This window comes from Hylaeus volcanicus, chromosome 3 (assembly GCF_026283585.1).
Source record: "Hylaeus volcanicus isolate JK05 chromosome 3, UHH_iyHylVolc1.0_haploid, whole genome shotgun sequence".
Lineage (NCBI taxonomy): Eukaryota > Metazoa > Arthropoda > Insecta > Hymenoptera > Colletidae > Hylaeus > Hylaeus volcanicus.
Window position 1 is genome coordinate 13,569,052 of NC_071978.1, and position 22,366 is coordinate 13,591,417.

Consider the following 22,366-nt stretch of genomic DNA (forward strand, 5'->3'; position numbering starts at 1 on the left):
ATGTGTGTTTGCGTGTGTATGCCTGGCCTGCAACTCGGCCACGCGATATTTCCACGGAATTTTTCAATATCGCCAACGTCCATGTACGTGACTGACGCGGAATTGTTTTGCATACCGATGCACCCGTACGAATAAAACACTTGTCAAATGAATTCGATGATAAAATGACGAATTTCCGTTTATATCGCGACGCTTTTGGAGTGTCGTCGGAATATTTTTACTGTTATGATGCATAGAATCAGAGAGTTATTTATGGCAAAATTGCTCTCCTGGAATTATTAAGAGTAATGAAATTCCTATGTTATTTAATTTTTTGGGAAAAATGTTTCGTTTGTTAGTTAATTTTTTCCTGTATCACCAGAAAAGAAATAATTGGTTGTTGTGTATTTTCTAGGAAACAACCAATGGAAACAGGGAAACACTAAAATGCCAATTATTGAAATATTGATTAGCCGAACATGTGACTGTGAGAAAAATCATTTTTTGTTCGTTTGAAGCAGTAATTGCTCGCTAACAATTGAAAACGTTTGTTTCGAAACGAAGTGCTCGCTATTGAAAAATTGATAAATTAGTAATAGTTAACTGGAAAAGTAAATTCAATATACTCCTTTATATCTAGAATTTATTATTCATTTGTGAAACGAAAAATTTCACGTGTTTTCCACATGTCGTTTCACGTATTTAATAATCATTTAGCGCGTTGTATTTGTTTGATTTTTTTTTCAATTGTTTACGTAGTATCTCAAACGTGAAAGAAACAATCGATTACTTTACCGTTTCCATTTCGCGTTTTTCGTTCTCCTCGGTATATCCATTCTATTTGTGTGTAACAAACATATCGTTCTATCGAATATTTTCATTCCATTTGTTTCGATTTTTTTTAATTAACAAAACCTACCAACTATTACCTAACCAGCGGAATATTTGCGAAACATGCGCGTTTCTTATATTTTTCATTTCGTTCGAGGCAAGAAAGACGCAATATTCGAAACAATGCACAGTTTCAGTTACACGAATCCTCCATGTTCAAATGAATTCTATATCATATCTGTTGCATACTTTGACTATCGAATATTTGAGTTCTCTCTCTGCCTCGCTATCATGCAAATTATTTTTTCATTACGAGACTTAAATTCCTTTCCTTTCAAAAGTATCCTGAAACGGTTTCCTCCATTTTTCTTTAATTACACGAGATTAATTTTACAGTTCGATGGAACCAATCTATTTTTATCATTTAATTGCCTCGTCTAAGGAAAACCCCATTTTTTACCAATAAAGTTGCGCATCCCCTTTACATAGAACGACGAAAGAGTATAAATGGCAGCAATTTACGAAACAGCGGACGCTTCATTTGAAAGTTGTCCTGTAGCAATGGAAATTAATTCCGAAACGAACAGTCCGTGTTCGGGCACGACCGCATCCATTATTCGCATAAATATTTCGCTGCTCGAACGAGGTCCTCCGTTGCAATTAACGATCGCAACTCCGTCAGTGTAAGAAGTATTCGTACAGCAACCGATTTAAAATAAAATCAATAAGAAAAGAAATAAGAGGTTAACACTAAAAATAATAAACCTTAATTTACGAAAATTCTACTCTAAAAATATGTAGGAATGCTGGTTAATTGCTTCTTTCCTGAAAATTTATTAATAAATTAAATATATGAAGTTTTATTTTGAATTGGTTCCTGTACGAATACTTATTACTAGACTGCGGATCTGTATGCAAAATAAAATTTTTGCGAACGTGCCTATAAAAACTGAACCTAATTAGTAATTTATTTTATTCTCCAAATATTATAACATCAATTGCAAAAATGCAAATTGTAGTTTCTTGCACATTCAAATTTCTTATAAATGCATAAATATCCGCAGTCTACTTATTACACTGACTATATCTAATACAAAAACTATCCAGATCTAACTAATGGCGTCAAGAAACAAAGAAAAGCAACGATAAATAATCTAGAACCCCAGAAGTCACCGACATCGATATCTACAAGCAATCCATATTCTATATCCAGTGCTATAAAAGAACATTTTAAATAGTACCTACACCAATACGAACCAACCAATTTAAATCTATATAAACTGCAGACATAATTACCATAAAGAACTATTCTAAATGCTCGTATTCGAGTGACTTCCTACCGACACAGAGCTCCACTGAGCACAAAGGATAGAATTATCCTCGCAGAAATGCCATAAAAATTCCCGAGCGTACATCGAGCGAACTCCGAATAACCAACGCGAGTATGCTTAATGGGAACCTAATAAAACTACCACAAATACTCATACTCGGCTGACATCGTCGCAATACAGAGCTCCGTTGAGCGTAAATGCGATTGAATCGCATCTAAAGGAATCTCATAAAAATGGCCGAGCGTATATCGAATGAAGCTAGACTAAACAAAGAGCCTGCACACTCGAATGAAAAGCAAAAGAACGGAACAAGGGGGAGGGGGACAGAGAAAAATTGTGCGTGAGAGAAGATAGAGGAGCATTTTCGACATGATGAAGCGGCAAGCCTTATTGCTCGCCGCGGAAAAGGCTGGTTTAAAAGCCCCGGGGAAAAAATCTCATTTCGATGCAGCCGTTCATTCTGCGGCGGTTAGTCGCTTTCTCGATATACCGAAAAAAGTTCCTTTGCCAATCCTGCTGGACCCCGTGCTCGCGTATTCCTTTCCTCTTGATCCTTTTTCACCCCCCACGCGCCCGGGCAAGGCGTATCGGTACGTTCGTCGCGAGCCAAAGCAATTTATTGGGCAAATTTTACAAATGAACTGTTCAGCTCTCCCCACCCCCCACGGCTACATTTTGTCAGCTTTTTAGTGGAATATTTATTTAATAAGCACTGGATGAGATCAATGAAACGCTGGAAGCTTTCAGAAGGAAACGCTTCGAGGAAAGAGCGCAGGCGTAATTGAGGCATGGTGGACATTTTTAGAGATCCAAAGGGGAACCGGTGAGATAAAATTGAACGGTATTTAATACTCTTGATTTCTGCGTTTTTCTACTATTTGTTTTATGTCTATTGTTTGGCTAATTGTACGGTCTTTTTAAATTAAATGCCACACTTTTTTGGGGGCCTCGTCGACGTGAGTTATGGTAAAACTGGTACTCGATTAAGATATCGTGTATTTATAGTATATTTATGAATTAGGAATATGTATCAGTCACATACATTATCCTTTGAATCAGTCTTTTGTATATTTTAAAAATATATTTTAGTGAATAATTACAGTGTAAAGTATTTTTTAATTATTAAAAAAAATCCAATCTCTTGAAAACTATTAAAGAGTATACAATTCAATGTTTCTCTTTTGTTCGTTAGAAAAGAATAAGAAAAAACACGAGACCTTATTCTATGCATCGCAACAGTGTAAAATGGAACCTAACAAACAATAAATCACCACGACCTCCAAATACATCCTCTCGATAAAATAATACTTAAAGAGGACAGCATGAAGTTACGACGGAGCCAAGAATGATTTACAAACGTGAGAATGTCCTGCTAGACGTTAGTACCATAGAGTAGACCGGCGAAGCCTTCGTTACAATTCTCCAAAAAACCTTTCTCGACGAATTAGAACTTCCCCGCGGGAAAGGAAATCGATTTTCGAACCGGCTACTTGGAAACTTTCGAAAACACCGCTTTTTCGATTGATTTCTAGCTTAGAACGATTGTGCTAGATAGCGATGATGAGAATGTTGACAATCCGACTATTTTTTTCCAACATGTACATTTTTTTTTTGGTGATTTGGAAACAGCGCTCGAATGAATTCTTAGCTATTGCCTGAGGAATGCACCGTCATTTCTTGCAAGGAAGATTTACGACGATGACGTATCACGAACGATCCTAAATACAAACGATTCTCGATCTTCCTGCTTCGCTGAAAGAGACTTCTCTCACACGATAATATTCTCATTTTTACTCGCACGCTTTGTACATGTGCCTTTTATCGATGCAACACCCGGACTCGTGCGCGATTTTGAAAACTTTTTATCTAGAGTACAACATTCTACAGCGGAACACAATTTCTTTTTTTACAATAAACCTTTAATCTATCCGATTAGACAATTGTACTGTAATCACGTATCGTAGCAGCAGTAATTGACCCTTCGAATAATCTCTTAGTCGATACCAGACTGCTCGGATCTCTAATTCATTCGTCTGACTAATCGTAACTTCTTCCACTTGCCTGACTATATACGAGCCCTATTCTACTTGTCCGACTAGATGTATATCCCCTCTACTTGTCTGGCTGGATCGATCTGGAACATGACACTGCCTGGTCAGACACGTGGAGTAAACGGGAATAAAGCAGAGAAAATTACAATTTTTCTCTCAACGTGCAAAACCCAAAAAATAAGAAATAGAAACTCGAAGAGCTTCGATTTAGAGAGCCAAGCGAACGTACCAAAATGGATCGGCCACGGTATGAAAATCTTCCTTGTAAACCGCCAGTGTCTAGCGAAAGTACGCACTGCACGTTGCACATCTAGCCTCTGACTGTTAGCTCCCTTGAATGTCGCATGTTGTCAAGGACGAGAGCACCGGTACACGATGCTGGTCGACGAATCGCGGTTCAACCTTCGTCGACACGTCAGTCATGAATAGAGAAAGCATATAGCCGTCGTGACATTCACAAAGAAAAAAGAGAAGAAGAAAAAACAAACAAACGGCATAGCCACGATATCTCATGAGACATGAATCAGTGCATTCGATCATGAACGCTGTTGCCATTCATCCCCCTTTTTTGAATCATCTCTCATCACGCCTAATCTATCGCTAAATAGACTACGATAAGATACTTATATTACCATAAACGTACGTTTAATCCGTAGTCTAACTCTGTGTTCTCCGAAGGTTCCGTCGTCGAGGGCCACCGTTTTTGGCCTCTGGATCGTTACACGTGCGTGGGGTGCACGGATCCCGATGAAATTTGAGTATGTTGCGGTCCACGTGGAATTAGAGGCCCCCCCCCCCCCCTAAGTCATCACTTTGTTGGTTTAGATTTTGTTTGGAAAGTACAGCACGTTGAAGTTCATGAGTTGAGGCAAAAACGGGGCAATAAACGGGACGAATAAATTTTTATCTTCGAAACTGATAATGGTATGGGGTTCTTTATTTAATTTTTTTTCGAGATAGATAACTTTTATTTTCTAAAGGAAGCTTCAAAACATCAAGTTTGTAGCTACAGACTCTTACTTTGCACAGTAAGAATTTATTTATAATTCTCATGTTTCCAAGTTAATTAATGCTTCAAAAAAAGTACCTTCCAAAAGATTGATCTTTTTTTTAGGTATTTGGAAGGAAAACAAAAAAAAAAGGGAAGAACCCCGTACAATTAGCCTTCCCTGAAATAAAAATTCATACGTCCAACTCTGGTGTCCCAAAAACCTCAAACTTCGATGCTCCGTACTTTCTAAACAAATTCGAAATCACCGAATCGATTACTTAAACCGGCCCTAGTTCAACCTGAAATACAACACAGCTCAATTCATCATCCGTAGCCCCTTTCGTACGGTGATCGATTCTTGGAAAGACCCGTCTTGGATCACGATCGTGACAGGACGTCGCGGATCGATCGACGCTGCGATCGCGGAGAAAACTCTCTTCGAATTCTCTGGAAATTCTTTCGCAGGGGGTCCTCGTTCGTTTTCGTTCCCACGAACGTAAACGACAGGCGACTGACATGACGATCGAGAAACGAGAAATTTTCGTCGCGATTTCCCGCGAAAAGCCAACTCTCGTGGAGTCTTTCTCCCGTTGCAGTTCGCTCGCTTAAACCTCGCGGAGATTGTGGATCTAAACGATTCATGGAGGAAAAGAAGAGGGGGGGCGTCGATGTGTGCACGCCTAGGGACCAAAAATTGTGCAAGCAACGATGATATCGACAAGATTGATCGCCGCGTCGTTCGACCGATCTCGTTCGCGACGTTACGACGTGATCCTCGAAAGTACTCATATTTTATATGCGATAAGACTGTTTACAGGGATCTTTCGTCGAGGTAATAAACCTCCGACGGCAAGAGTAAGAATAAAATGTGATAGAACAATAATACAGGGACAGTGTCTTGCGGCCGTTAGACGGATATTAACATGCAAACCGATGTTTTTAATATTTTATTCAAGTCGAACGTTTTTAATGGTTTATTCCGAGGGCATTCGAGTGTCGAGCACAGAGGTTATAGGTCGACTAACCTGGAATGCACGTTCTTGAATTAATTATCCGATATGTCGACAAGAGTGTATTTATTGGACATTAGAGCAAAGGCAGAAAATGTTTGCTTGATTCTGTGGAGTCTTAATATTATTTCTATATTGTCTTCACTTTTAATTTTAAAGTGTATTATTTTTCGCTTCTGAAGATCGATATTATATTATTTTTTTTTCCTAAGAATTTCTCGAAGAACACAGTTACAAATGTGCCAGGAGACTTTTCTCATTAACATTCGATTAACATTTAATAATAGAAAAAGTAATAGCTGTATGCCACAGTGAATCATAGCGAATCAAGCAGAAAGTGAAAACCATAAACTCAACGTCTTCAAATTTGATACATGAAACGAGTTTTATTAAAAATTCTATTCAATACTGCAATTTTTTGTAGTTAGCAATATTAAATGTTTGATGCTTGCCAATATTGAATATTTTACATCCATCGGTATTAAATGTTTTATATTTGCCATAGCTAGGAGCGGAATGGTAAAATTGTTATTTGACGGCCTGTGAATCTGGCAAATAATTAGATTTTAGGAATATGACTCGTAACTATTATTCGATTAATGATTAAAGAGAGCTCTTGTGGTTGGATCGAAATCTAATGGCTGTTAACGGTCGCTATTCAAGAAATACCCCCACCACTGTAGAATTTTTTAATATTTATACTAGCGACAAAATAGAGCCAATTTAATTGCTTTATTTAGGTCTACCGGAAAGTTCTGTCTGTTCCGGTTACAAGTTTTTAACAAGTATGCGCGTATTCGGTAAAAACAATATACAAATTGCAATCATGCTGAGAAGATGTCATAAATAATTATAAAAACTATATTCTTCATTAAAATTTATTCAAGGTATCAGAAATTTATTATTTTGTGTTATTCGAAAAACGGAAAAAACTTTCCGGTAAACTTAATATAACCACTGACTTTGTATTTGGCTACAGTAGGTGTAGAAAGTATTCGTACACTGATCAATTTCCAAAAAAATGTGTAAAACTATAATTTATTAACTTATTTTTTATAAACAATGACATTCTACGTATTCTCGGAAATCTCTAGAATCGATAGATTACAGAAAAAAAATAGCTATTTATGTAAGTTGCGAAATTATTAAGAAAAAAACAATTATTCGATGGAAATGTTAAAGCAATAAGTATTCGCACAACTGTTTAAAAGTACTTTCCTGGAAATTTGATGTTTTCTAATTCGTACGGAGCAATAAACTATTGTGTTTACGTTACAAACTCTACTGTAAATGGTTCGTCATAAGAATCGTACAAATATTAGGTTGTCCCAAAAGTTTCTTCCATTTCATTAATAAGTAATACATACACGATATTTTATGTCTAATGCTACATTATTGAATTGTGTACGATTCATTTTGCTCCATTACTGTTGCAACATTACCATCTAAGAAATTAGGTTGTCTATTTATATAAACATTGCTACACAAAATAACTGAATGCGAGTCACGGAAGAAACTTTTGGGACAACCTAATACTTATTGCTTCTATTCTTTTACCTACTTTTCGCATTTTTTTGTTAATTTCACTAATTATATTAACTAATAAATGTTGTTTGGACTATATTTACCTTAGAGACGTCCGAGAATATGTAAAATATCATTGGTTATAAAAGAAGATGTTAAGAAATTACAATTTCATACAAAAGTTTTTTGAAAAATTGATCGGTGTACGAATACATTCTACACCCGCTGTATATCCTTTTAATATCACGCTCACGCGCATACGTCCTCGCGCAGAGGAGCGTGGCGCACCAGCACCCCGTCAATGGTGGGAGAAGTGTCCTTGAACGGCCAACTGATTCTCTTTCGACCACATTTCCGTGACTAGACCGCGTAATCAATTGAATCGCGTCGATTATTATCGCCATAACGATTTCCATCGGCACGGGTAGCTGGAAATCGAGCGTTTAATTACGCGCCGATATTAAATTACTATCGTCCACGTGTCCCGAATCTATTACACCTATATTAACGCACGGTGTTCTGCAGTCGACTGGCACAAAAGAACGGAAGCAATTACACCGTAATCTCCCCCGATCACTATCTTTCCAGTGTCCTCCCCTTTTTTCGTATAACTGTGTCGCGAGCACTGGCACGCTCGGAAGCCAACGAACGGATTCGATTAAAATTTCAATTATCGACGATAATTCAAAAGGTTTTCCCCGTTTGATTTGCCTCGCGCAAGGTCGAAACCGAATTTCTTTGTTGAAAATAACGTGGATCCAATCAAACGTACACGTTTCTCGGTGTTTTTCTTTTTTGGACCACCTTTGACAAGTCTTGGGACGAGGTTCGACGGTGGCTTGGATTCTCGAGAACCAGGAAATCATATTTAATAATAAGTATGATTGAAGAGTCATGTCATAAAAACGGCGACTTTCGAACACTGTCCCCGACGAATTTTCTGTTCGACGTTATTTTGTACTCGTTTATTGTACTTGTAGATTCCAGCTTGTCTGCTAGTGTAAATAAAGCCGCAAGCTCCTGAGGTACAATGTCCTTTAAATCAGACGCCAAGTGGTGCGAGCACAAATCTGGAATTTCGAACATTACAGAGGATGTTTGGCAGAAGTGTCTGAGACTTTACGAGCGAGTTTCACAATTCCAAGTAACACGAGCTTCTTCCATGTATTAATTAAAAGCTTAAAAGTCTAAAAATTATTGAAATACTCCTCCTAGAAAGTATTCGTACATCGATCAATTTCCACAAAAATTATGTAAAACTGTAATTTATTAACTTATTTTTTATAAACAATGACATTCTACATATTCCCGGAAATCTCTAGAATAGATAGATTACAACAAAAATAGCTATTTATGTAAGTTGCGAAATGAACAAGAAATAAACAATTAATCGATAGAAATATTGAAGTAATAAATATTCGCACGGCTGTTTAACTCTTGAAACTTCGTTAAAAAAAAAAAGAAATTTACATTAATTTATAAGTATATAATACTTCTTTCGTGGGATTTTCTTTTGATTTTATAATTATTGCAACTCTTCTAAGCATTAAATTAACTAAATTATTAGTTATTCGAAGTTTTTCAAAAGTACTTTACTGGAAATTTGATGTTTTCTCATTCGTACGGAGCAATAAACTAATGTGTTTACATTACAAACTCTACTCTAAATGATTCGTCATAAGAATCGTACAAATACTTATTGCTTCCTTACTTTTACTCACTTTTCGCATTATTTGTCAATTTCACAAATTATATTGACTAGTAAATGTTGTTTGGACTATATCTATGTATGTTAGAGATTTCCGAGAATATGTAAAATATCATTGATTATAAAGAAAGGAGTTAATAAACTACAATTTCACACAAAAGTTTTTTGGGAAATTGATCGGTGCACGAATACATTCTACACCCACTGTATGAAGATATAGACCGAGCCTTTATACCAGGGGTTACTGATAATCAGTGATCCTCAATCTGTTTTTTTCTAAAAATTGAAACTACTATTAACTATTCTGTAACACTATTTTGGTTATTTAATATATTCTTGTGTGTGCATAATAATAAAAATACTACAGTCTTTTCTATTATCTTTTAAGACCAAATATATAAGATTTTACATTGCAAGGAAATTTAGAAGTATTCAAACAATCTTGCATTCTAAATATTAAATTTTGAAAAAGATTACTTATTTAAATAATTATATAGTAATCATAGTTATCATAGGGATCCGAACCCCGATGATAAATAATCCCACAAAATCCTGTTTAGTTTAATTCAAAACGATCTATTCGATCTATCAACATCTATTCAATCTATCAACACGCGTCCAAAGTCTCTGACACTGTCCTCCATTCTCGGTGTAGTTAACGCAACCTTGTATTCCTCGAAGAATCGAGGAATCTAGTTTCCACGAATCCCATACCACTTGGTGTCTTGACACAGCTCCTCTTTTCGACACTCTGTCCTCTCTCGACTTGAATAGTCCCTCGTCCAGGGTCGAAGGACCTCGAATCGGTCGTAGCGTTTGACAGAAGGGTTACACAAGCTAGACGAATAGAATTCCCCCCCGCGAAAGAGAGAGAGAGAGAGAGAGTAGACAAAGTGAAAATCCACGCGTGATAAAGAAATCCCTTGTTCGTCTCGGGGCCACTTGATTTGCCGAAACGAATTTTCTATCAATTGTGTACATGTGTTTATTACTCTTATATTGACTCAATGATGTTATTCTGTGGTGCTTTGCATGTCTCTATTGGACTCTGCATGTCGTATAGGGCATCGTAAGTACTTAATTAAATGAACTCATCAGAGACTATCGAATACACACGACACTCCGCAAACCTACGAATATGTAACGCGTTTGCTGCGTTGCGACAGTCGAATGGGCGATTCTAGATCGACCGTTATTAGTCGTGTATCAAGCTTCTGTTGGTTTCTCTAGAAAACGTGCAGAAGGTAGCTAACGTGTAAGCACAGTCGGGGGCGATCGTATTTATTCTCTTTTATCGGCATTAATTAACACAAAAACACGCGCCTGGATGCTGTATCCGACTTGAAGTATCCGAGGTGATTAGAATAATTAGACACTTCGAACCCAAGGGCATGAGAAGTTTGTTCGCGGAATTAATTTTTCCTAAACCGACTGTACTTACTTAATTTGACTTCTTAGATTAATCTCCTAGATGTAACTGCGATTAAAGATCGTCTACGAGACAAACTAGGGAAGGACGTTTCGTTCTACACGGACAGAGCAGAGCACCAGTCGAGCCAAAAAGAATGTTAACTTAATAGCGGGGGTCGCGAGGAAATATAAAATATTCTCAAAAACGCTCACTGATCTCAAACATTGCGAGAATGAATCATCCCTTTCGGAAGAATTATTTGAAGCAAGAGAGGCAACGAACGACATTCCATTTTAATATTAGAACGACACACGAGACTTGGAGGAAAATGTTGAACTTTCTTCAATGAAATTCGATCAGTCTACTTTAATCCCAACGTACAGCTGAGTCAATGGAAAAGCAATTAGAAATACCTGCCTCGACACTTTCCGCGTCTCGATGTTTCTGATTAAAGTCTTTTTGGCTTCATTAACAAAACAGCCTGTGACAGTTCCGACAGAACGAGAGTCTTTCTGACGATTGGAAACGTTTCCAATTCGAAGAGTCAGTTTCTTTTTTACTTTCCAACATTCACTTTCCACATTCCCCTCGCCTCCATTCCTGTTTTACTTTTAAATCAAGGCTCGATGTTGTTTGCAAGAGGTCCTCTCGTTAATTTATTCCTCAGTGTAGTCACCCTTAGAAGTAGACCAGTATCGTTATTATCCTGTCGCTTACAAATTGTTGATTTCACGTTATTTCATTTTTCGATTATCCCTTGCCGAGCGAACAAGCCGTTGGCTCTCCTTTGTTATTCCCTTTGCCCCTGTGTCAATATTGTTTCACTGTAACGCCACCAACAACCGGTTAATCTTCCCCTTCGCCGCTTCCTGTCGGCCCAAGTCTCGAGGAAACTCGCGAAAAGGAGATTAGCGAGACGAGGACGACGGAAAATGTACAGGCTAGCCAAACGAATCGTTCCATGCGTGGAGAAAACCCGCAGTGTTGGAGAAAAGCCGTAGGTAGGGTGATTCTGTCCGTAAAAATGCAGCGAGAAGGTGGAATACAGTTTTCTCCTGCGAGGCTTCGTTCTCGAGAATATCAGATTTGAAGCTGTTCGGGACACGCGCGCATTTTGCTGCTGTTTAGATTTAAGGAATCTACAAGGATTCATTATGTATGTTTAGGACGCGGGAAAGTGATCATTTATAGATAGAAACATTATATTATATATATTTGTGGTTTTATTATATTATATACAAGGTGGTCCACGCAATTGTTTCAAGTCATAACTCCGTTATTATTGCATTTACGAAAAAATGCCACAGGAGAAAGATAAATGGCTCGAAGAGCACTACATCTGTAGGCCTTTGAATTTTTTTTAGATGCAGCAGTGCATATGTAATTAACAATTGCATCATTTCTTTAAATAGAAATGCATATTTTTTTTTACACAGATTGATTCTTTTATTCATTCTACGTAAACAATGATTAGAATACCATGGCAAAAAAATTATTAGATTTCGAGATATTTTCAAAAAATGTCTTTATTGAAGAAGATGCTCAAACGCTTCTCCATTACATTCTAAACATTTCTGATAACGTTTTTTTATTGTTTGCATAACTGCGTTTAAATTACCTGCATCACACAACGCAAAAGTGTCGTACATATCTTGTTTCTCATTGTTAGTAAAATACATTTTCTTGTATTTAGTGAAATACAGTTACACTTTTTCAAATTTTTAGTTTTCGTACTCGAGTTACGATACGTGAATTGCTACTGAATGATTAAATGCTTACTCGTACAAATCAGTTTCTGTTATGATAACAATGTCGAAAGGGTGTTTACCTTTACAAGCGCGATTAGATACTTTATTTGGGCATCGTTTGAGCATCTTCTTCAATAAAGACATTTGTTGAAAATATCTCGAGAACTAATAATTTGTTTGCCATAGTACCCTAATTATTTTTTACCTAGAATGAACAGACGAATCGATCTATGTAAAAAAAAATATATATTTCTATTTAAAGAAATGATGCAATTGTTAATTGTATATGCACTGCTGCATCTAAACAAAATTTAAAGACCTACAGATGTAGTGCTCTTCAAACCATTTATCTTTTTCCTTTGGCATTTTTTCGTAAATGCAATAATAACGGAGTTATGACTTGAAACAATTGCGTGGACCACCCTGTATATTTGTGGTTTTATTATATTATACAGGGTGTCCCAAAAATGTTGTAACACCCTGTATATATTTGTGGTTAATTATGCATAATATGTTTGCAAACCCGATGGTGAAAGGGGTGTCACGTGTCAAACACGCTCAGCACGTCTGTATTCAAAGTAGATCTTCTCGGAAACGGAGCTTCAAGAAAGAAATATGCATTCCACGTTTTCGATTCATTTTTGCAGATAGAATTTACCTGCTGCATAGTTGTATCGCTGAGGGCACCCTGTAGGTAATGTTTACACTCGAAAATGGGCAAGTAACGCAATGCACGATGTGATTTGTTGTGTAGAAGAACAGAAGGGGATTCCTCGTTAGAAGAATGTAGTTTGAACCGATCTGTAAGGCAACTCTCGCAGTTTGTTCTTAATATAAAATATTGTCAGTTTATTATGCCTCGTTAAAATTCGGTTTCATCCATCGTGACGATAACAAAGTATTTAACAAGATGTAAACATTTGAATTCCGAATGTTTCGAGCAGCCTGTACAAGGAAAGAAAAGGGAGATGCAAGACAAAAATGGCAGAGAGATATAGCTTGACATTTAGAAAAGATCCTTTGAGGGCGTGGCCTAATAAGGCCTATGGTTCCCATCATAGGAAATTTTTCTAAGTCATGAAGCTATACAGAAGCTCCTTGATAAAAGTCATAGAATCAGGGCTGCTTGTAGACTTTTATGTAGTATGATACATCAAGCAACCAACAAGAATTTCAATTAAAAATTGTAATTTTTCATTATCGCATCCACCTCGATTTCGCGTACCTTATCGAAACCTTTATCGAGGTAAAAAGCAGAACTTTTAAAGAGGAGATTCTGCAGCCTCGCCAGCCACGCGTTCTGCCTCCATTTTCGTTTCTTATTTTCTCCGTTCTCAGTCGTTAATCCGGCCGACGAGCGCCAAGGGACGAGGTGTGAAAATCGGGCAGCTAATCACCAGATCGTTAATTACCCCCCGGGCTATCTTTAATCCGATCGAGCAGCATTCGATACCCCGTTTGATACGCGTTTCCTCTCGACTTTTCCTCTAAAGCAAGGTTCTGGTTTGTGAAGCGATACAATCGGTCGTTTCCAAAATCACGTATGAATTTTGGAAACAAGTTATCGCTAGAAATTCTAATCTGCGTAGCCCTCATTTATTAATATTTAGTAGTGGAACCACAAAGCCATCAGTTTGAAGTATTTTGGAAGGACGATACTTTAATAATGACTCAACTGACTCAATGTTTGACAATTTGGCCATCTTTCAACCCCTAATTTCAAAGAGATCGTAGTCTACAGGGTGTCTACGTATAAGTTCAGACATATGCAAAGTGTGAATTCTACAACAAATTTCCAACAAAAAATTACTCTTAGACATTTTCTTTGTGTCGCATTATTCTCGAATATTTTCACTTTTACTATTTTTTCTGTCTTTTTGACTTGACACTCTTTAAACTGCCATAACTCCATCAAATTACAGTGCAAACTTAAAACTAGGCTCTAAGTCAGGCTCTACACACGGCTGGGAGAGGCTTGAGGTGTCAAAAAATCGTTTTTTTTTTCTAATTGGGGAGGCTCGGGAGTGTCACTAAAAAATACATCAAACCCGATGCAAGTTAATTTTAAAGTGACAAGCCGATTTTTATTGAAAAATATCGATTTTCACCTAAAAACCCACGCTCTTCTGGATTTAAACGTCATTTTCTCCCTAAAATACCACCATACAATTTTTTTTGAAAATACTGAGACAAACTGAGAAAAAATATTAAAAGTGAAAATTCTAGAGAGTAAGACGACACAAAGATAAATGTCTACGAGTAATTTTTTGTTAGAAATTTGTTGTAGAATTGATACCCTGCGTATGTCCGAACTTATACGCAGACACCCTGTGTATAATAAATGTGTATTTTCTAATCAAATTGAGCGTAGTAAAATTTTTAATTATATTCTTTTGATAAACTGTAACCTTTTTCATCTCCTCGAACATTCCACTACAATTTCAATAGTTTTAATTGCAAGATCTTGAATAAAAAGAGCAATTCTTCGCCCGATCAAACCAGAACTCCGCTTTAACTCAGACAACATCAGCGTAGCTCGAATCGACTGGTAATTAGCGAGCCTTTGATGTACCGAGACGCTCTGACGTACTAGTTACACCGTCGTGTCGAGGAGTAACGTCTCATTGGCACGATGACTCGCGTGCGCGTGCTTTCGTTTGCTCGCGTTGTCATCATGGATTGTGCAGGGTCGTTCGCGCGACTGGAACAGGTCCGTGACCCTTTTACCATCGAATACGAAAAAGATCGCTGTTGCAAATCGGACATAGCAAACATTAGCATCGTCAAACGATACGAACTCTTTTATGCATAACTCTACCCTTGACATTTTTGCCATACTAGCCTTTGTAAGTCATCCTCGTTAAAAGCAAAAATATTCGATCGTGCGTTCGTTCGATGAATTTTAAAATTAATATTCTGCTAGGGACAGAATTTTATTATAAATTTTTTATCAGGTTTTGTTTTACACCAAATTTTTCTCTTTCGTTCATATCGTCCAATTAAACATGTATAATATAACATCGAAAGCTGAACAATAACGACGCGAAACAACGATTATTATTTCAATTCTCGAATAACAAAAATCGCCCGTGTTGAATAATTTCTTTTTCTTTTTTTCTGGGAAAAGAGACGCGCTCTAATTGTACGAATCGCTCTGTACAATGTTCATCAATTCCTACCTTGAATATTGATATCGAAAAGAATCCCTCGTGTCTCAAAACCTTTCGACTGTAATCAATGAGATCGATCCCACGATAAGTCTTTCACCCTCCAGCTTCCCCCAATTTTTCGTTCGATTGGGCAACGCGGGTTTAATTGTTCTTAACCAGCTACAAGCTTCGTTTTTGTATTAACAAAACCCTCCTCCTTATGTCCCTCGCGAGCATTTTATTTGTCATCTTCGTGCGAAATATGCGAAGCCATTTCATTCCACAAGCATTTAAAAGCAACGTGCCCCCAAACGCAGCGAAATAAAAAGAAACCTTCGCCTTCATCGACTTTAAACTACCAAGTAGACTTCGATCAGAAGCCAGCATATACTTCCGCAACAATTGCAAACACTTGTTGCGTCTCAAAGGCAATCGAATCGATAAATAAAACTCGATACGAATAGAAATAATTATTCTCAACGATGCCGGGTGGAAAAAATTCTTCACAAATTTCGCACCACCGTGGTTCTCCATCCTCTTCCGTTACGTCTTTTCTTTTTCGATCATTTCCATTTAATTCTCTTCCGTTTCGTGTTAACGACCCCATGTAGAATCAGTTCGTCGACGCCGTTGGAACTCGTTAAACAGAAATCTCTTCTCTACGTTCAGGAAAAGGAGGACGGACCGGTGTACAAGTTTTACGAGACGTTGCGCGACTTCGGCGACGACATCATGACCACCATTAATCATCTGCGCGACGTCACCCTGTTCGCGCCCAGCAATGCCGCGTTGGAGGAGCCGGGCGTGCAGCAGATACTTCAGGACAAGAAACGCATCACAGAGATCCTGAACCTTCACTACGTCAAGGAGCGGCTGCCCCTCGACAAGATCAAGAACAAGAGCGTCAGCCAGGTGAGTCTGTGCAATTTACGAATTTTTAACGATGCTGGCAAACCGAAGGTTAAAGGTCCATTCCGCATCGTTTCGGTTGTACAGCTTCGAAGCGCTTCGAATACTCGTTGCAACTGATCCTGAGGATCTCGAAAATACGAGAAAGAACTCATACTGAAATGGAGGATATTTAGTAGAGATCCCTACTTCACTTGTATCGAAATACTTGAGTACACGTGTAATTCAGGGGATATCCTGAATTAGGAGGTCTAAAAAAAGCGGTTTTCCGTCAACTTTTATGGATGGAAAAAAATAATTAATTCGAACTTTTATCGAACTTTTTATCCTATTTTCATACATATTTGAGTAGTCTGTACAAATTTTTTCAACAAGAAATATTGAGTCGACTGTGACGCACATTTGTAGGCCACCGCACAATTAAAACCTCCTATCGGCCCGAAAGATGCAGGTCGTAATTTTGGTTTGACACAAAAAAACCAAAAGAAATTTCCATTTTCATACATTTTTCTTGTTAAAGTGATTTTTTTCACCCAAAGAACTCGTTCTTTTTTTCAAACTTGCAGCAATTTCATATTTCACCATTTTTGCCGGTTTTTCTTAGTTCACATAGAAGAAAAATACATGAAAATGAAAATTTCTTTTGGTTTTTTTGTGTCAAACCAAAATTACGACCTGCATCTTTCCCACCGATAGGAGGTTTTAATTGTGAGGTGGCCTACAAATGTGCGTCACAGTGGACTCAATATTTCTTGTTGAAAAAATTTGTACAGACTACTCAAATATGTATGGAAATAGGATAAAAAAGTTGATAGAATTAATTTTTTTTTCCATCCTAAAAAAATTCACGAAAAACCGCTTTTTTTTAGATCTCCTAATTCAGGATACCCCCTTAATGGATCTGTGTATTTTTTATCGAAATACACGGATATCCAGGTACGTATACGTGCATCGAAATACACGGGTACGTAAATTGACTTGAACATTTATTTTAACTAATAAATAAAGTTATACAAATTACACTTAAAACATTTATTCTTCTTATGTTTATATATTTTTTATTTATTTGTTTTATTGCTTATCAATATTTTCAAAATTAATAAGGATCATTATTTTATGTAGAATAAAAGCTTTCTTTACATAAAAGTTTGTATATAAAACTAATTGGATACTGTACCCGTATAATTCGATGTATGCGTAACCGTGTATTTCGATGCACGTGTACCTAAGTACCGGGATATTCGTGTATTTCGATACCCGGGTACCCGTGTTCTTAATTTCTTAATACACGGTACACGTGTTCCTTGTACCCGTGTATTTTAATACCCGTTCAAAACCGTGATCTCTAATTATATAGGGAATGGAAGTCTTAGTTGTTTCAGAAGTCCTAAAAGATCATTTCGAAGATAGTAACAGATTTAAATCCTAATTCGCGGAAAACTAGGACACTTCTTAGACTGAATTATTCAGAGTTTTAATTCCCGGCAGTTCTGAAATAGCGTTTAACACTTAGATCGCGACTTGCCGGAGTATTTAATTTCTTGATAGTTTGGGAGTGCCCTAGGAGCTCCATTTTTTATGTCTCTGGGTCTTGGTAGACGTCCAGGTGATCCCAATCCTATAATTTATTTGGAGACAGAAGTACCTTCCGGTAGCTTCCGTGTTCCTGCAGTCTCTAACCTCCTGATAGCATTTACGTTAACGAGAGACCTCACAGTCCCGGTAATCCTTAATTTCATGAGGGATTCTGTGTTCCCAGCGGTCCTCAAGGTCTCCGTATGCCCCATCAGTCTGAATGTCTCTTCTTGTTACTCCTTGTAATCCTGATGGATCCTCCTCCCCGAGTCCGCTACTCTGATAACTCCTCAAAAATCGTCCAACTACCAAAGACTCTGGCGAAAATTTGAAACAGTTCCGAAGACTCTGGAGCTCAACTGAAATTAACTTCAACCGCGTTTAAGCTAGACTATTCGAAGCGATTCAAGCCTCGCCGTTGCTCGCAATCGTGCGAGCATCCATCGTTACCCGCCAATTCTTTGGTGGCGAAATCGCTTTGCAGACAATCGACGCTCTTTACGTTGCCCAAACCCGCGTGCAGACGTTGATTAACTCTGTTTGTTTCTCTGTTTTCTTTTTTTGCCCAAAGAAATCCTCGATCGGGAAGTCACACCTTGGGGTAATTACACATTTATACAGCTTTCAGTGTTTCTGTTCGACTGTTCGTGAACTTTCTGCATCTGTTTCTCCTTTTTCTTTTCTCTCCGCCTGATTTACTTCTCAGTGTCGATCCCAATCTGACAGCACGGTTGCTCGGCGAATCGTTGTGTGCGTTAACACCAGCTGCTCGTCGATTATCGCGAATCACGCGCGACAGCGGAAACGGGGAAAAATTATACCCACAGTGACTCAAGCTATGCGAATCTGGCACTCGACTTTTCAAAAATTAATTTTTTTTATAGAAAATGATAGTATTGGTGGTACAATCAAGTACAAACAAAATAGTTTCGTTTGTACCTTCATCAATAAATAAAAAAAAATTTTTAAGTGGTCAACACCCAACATTGAGATTTTTGAGAACCGTTTTTTTCCTGTTCTTTGGAATCGTTTGTATCGCTTTTCGTTTCGTTTGTATTTCAATAGTTTAAATTATACAGCAATTTTTTATACGCGTAAGAGAGAAGTTCGTCAATTTTCAAGATTTTTAAAATCTGTTTTTTCCCTATTTTTTAGAATCGTTTGTACTCGTTTGTACCGCTTTTCGTTTCGTTTGTACCCCAATAATTTAAATTTTATAATTCAACCGTATCAACAATTGCTTGTAAAATTTAAACTATTGAAGTACAAACGAAACAAAAAGCGATACAAACGATTCTAAAAAACAGGGAAAAAACAGATTTCAAAAATCTCAATGTCAGGTGCTGACCATTCTTTTAATTTTCTTTAATTATTAATTGATGAAGGTACAAACGAAAATATTGGCGGTACAATCGAGTACAAACGAAAATATTGGCGGTACAATCGAGTACAAACGAAATACTATCATTTTCTATAAAAAAAATTGATTTTTGAAAAGTCGGCTGCCAGGTTCACATAGCTAATGACTCACGGCGTTCTGAGATCGTGGACGCACGCGTTACTTTCGGATTCAGACATTCGAGATAGATCTCGTTCGCGCTTGTTTCGCAGCTAACGTTACTTTCCTGCACTTGCCAAGCTAATTAGATATTTGACAACGTGTTGATCCTTTCTTTTCGTTGAAACATAACCTATATCTACAGTTAAACACACATTCTCTAGAAAAATACATCCAGAAAAGTAATGGATCCCCCCCGCTCCGGCCACCCCAAGGACGAATATCTGTATGCCAAGTTTAATAAGAGTCGGAAATTGTCAATTTAGCGATGCTCCTTGCTGGAAAAATTTCACCGGACCAACGCGACTGGACGCTCGCTTTTAATGCTCTCGAAAAACTACATCAGGGATCAAAGTTTTAATGAAACTTTTGCTGTTTGTATGCAAAGCTTCTTATAACACTCGGAACTTCCAGTTTTTTTTATTGAAAAGGACACGATCTCGTTATGATGTATTACTTGTTTGCCTGTTTCGTTTGGCTGTTTTTCGTTCGAGTGCACAGCTTTCATAACAGCCTCGATACACTCTAGACATTCCCTTTAACGAGTTTTTCATTACAATAACTACCCGTCCACTTTCCAAGACATTTCCACGATCAAATTACCTAACGAGAGTCGAAGATTCTATATTAACTCTTACGAGTCCATCTGTTTCAACAAACATTTCAAAAAATTAATAGAAGTCTTACGCTGAATTCGATAATTCTATATTAACCCATTTGGATAACACGGAAAAGTGGAAAATTAGGTCTTATCGTCAATATTTTATTTGAATTCAATTTCCAAGTAAATTTCAATTTCAATTTCCAACTAAATTCGAAGATTCGATATTAACCAATTTGCATAACACGAAAAAGTGGAAAATTAGTTCTTATCATCAATAATTTATTTGAATTCAATTTCCAACTAAATTCAAAGATTCTATATTAACCCATTTACATAACACAGAAAAGTGGAAAATTCTTATCGTCAATAATTTATTTGAATTCAATTTTCAAGTAAATTTCAATTTCAATTTCCAACTAAATTCGAAGATTCTATATTAATCCTTTCAAATCACTCTCTTCCAACAAAAATATCCAATAAATTAATAGAAATCTGACACTGAATTCGTCAACTGTATTAAATACAATATATATCAAACTCGATTATATCGCTACTTTGATGGTATATCCTATACCTTTGTATTATTCCCGTGAAAAGTTCCGTCATGCTGATTAAACGATAATAGAAAACCGTCACCCCTGGTCGACTTTGAAAGTTGAAGTAGCCCACGTTGTTATGATGTTAGGCGTCTTTCAACCAACTTTTACTTCCAATCCACTTAATCCGTGGAACTCTGTCTCCTTATCGGGTTCGAGCAAGGAAGTTCATTTTCATTTAACGCCAGTTCGCGAAACTTCCAGCCCGTTTATACAACGCTCCGTTAATGTAACATTCGTTGGAATTTCAATATTCGTTGTTGATATTGCAACGGTTCGGTAACTCGCGACATGCTAAATTAAACCTTTAACTCTGGTGGGTTATACGTCTGAAAAGTTTTGTTTTAATGTCTTCCGGAGTCCCTGTTATGGGGTCGGGGTATAATCTTCTGAACGCGATATGAAGTCGCGTGAATTCCCAAAGTCGATTCACTTGGGAAAGGAAGATCGTGTGAAAAGATTTCAACCTACGATTTTCATGTATTTTTATTATATTATATGTAGGATTTGGAATGATCGAGGCTGGCGAATAAATTAGACACGTGAGAAACTTGTAAATATAATATAATTAATAATATAAAATTGAAAAGGTATGAAGGAAAGCTAACGAAACACGCCCATACGTACGACTGTTCTGACTACATACTAAAAGTCCCAAGCTCTCGCAACGCCGCCAGGGTTTGAATAATAATCAATTACAATTTTTTAATTAAATAATTAATTTAAACAAATTTAATTCAATCAACTTAATTAATAAATATTTTGAATAAATGTACATAAAAATTATTTAATTAAAATTGAATTCAGTAGAGTTAATCGAAAGTCGTTTAATTGACGATTGATATGAGCGAATTTAATCGAAGATATTTAATTGACGATTACTTTAAGCAAAATTAATTCAAAGCCGTTTAATTGACGATTACTTTAAGCAGAATTGTGAAATGCTTAATTCACTTTTAATTAAATAATTTTTTATTACATTGTTTGTAATTAATTATCAATTAAAGACAGAAATTACTTAAAAAAGTAATTAATTAACCGATCGAAACATAACTTTCCTTCATATACAGGGTGGTCCACGCAATTGTTTCAAGTCATAACTCCGTTATTATTGCAGTTACGAAAAAATGTCAAAGGAGAAGGATACATAAAGACATTTCTTGAAAATATCTCGAGAACTAATAATTTTTTTGCCATGGTACCTTAATCATTTTTTACGTAGAATGAATAGAAGAATCGATCTGTCTAAAAAAAATATGCATTTCTATTTAAAGAAATGATGCAATTGTTAATTGTATATGCACTGCTGCATCTAAACAAAATTTAAAGACCTACAGATGTAGTGCTCTTCCAACCATTTATCTTTTTCCTTTGGCATTTTTTCGTAAATG

The 22,366-nt window shown here is 36.8% G+C and overlaps 2 protein-coding genes across 5 annotated transcripts in view; one reads left to right on the forward strand and one right to left on the reverse strand.

Moving 5' to 3' along the window:
* The window catches only part of LOC128873916 (fasciclin-1), a 452,986-nt gene that overhangs the window by 381,554 nt on the left and 49,066 nt on the right, over nucleotides 1–22,366 (forward strand). For 2 of the 4 annotated variants that reach the window (XM_054117922.1, XM_054117924.1), the window contains exons 8-9: nucleotides 16,403–16,645; nucleotides 18,789–18,818. In XM_054117922.1, coding sequence (XP_053973897.1) covers nucleotides 16,403–16,645; nucleotides 18,789–18,818 — 273 coding nt within the window. The remainder of the gene's footprint in view (nucleotides 1–16,402; nucleotides 16,646–18,788; nucleotides 18,819–22,366) is intronic. The other 2 variants (XM_054117923.1, XM_054117925.1) reach the window with 1 other exon arrangement.
* Nucleotides 1–22,366, reverse strand: part of LOC128873917 (origin recognition complex subunit 3) — a 112,036-nt gene that overhangs the window by 75,335 nt on the left and 14,335 nt on the right. The gene's annotated exons all lie outside the window — the stretch shown is intronic.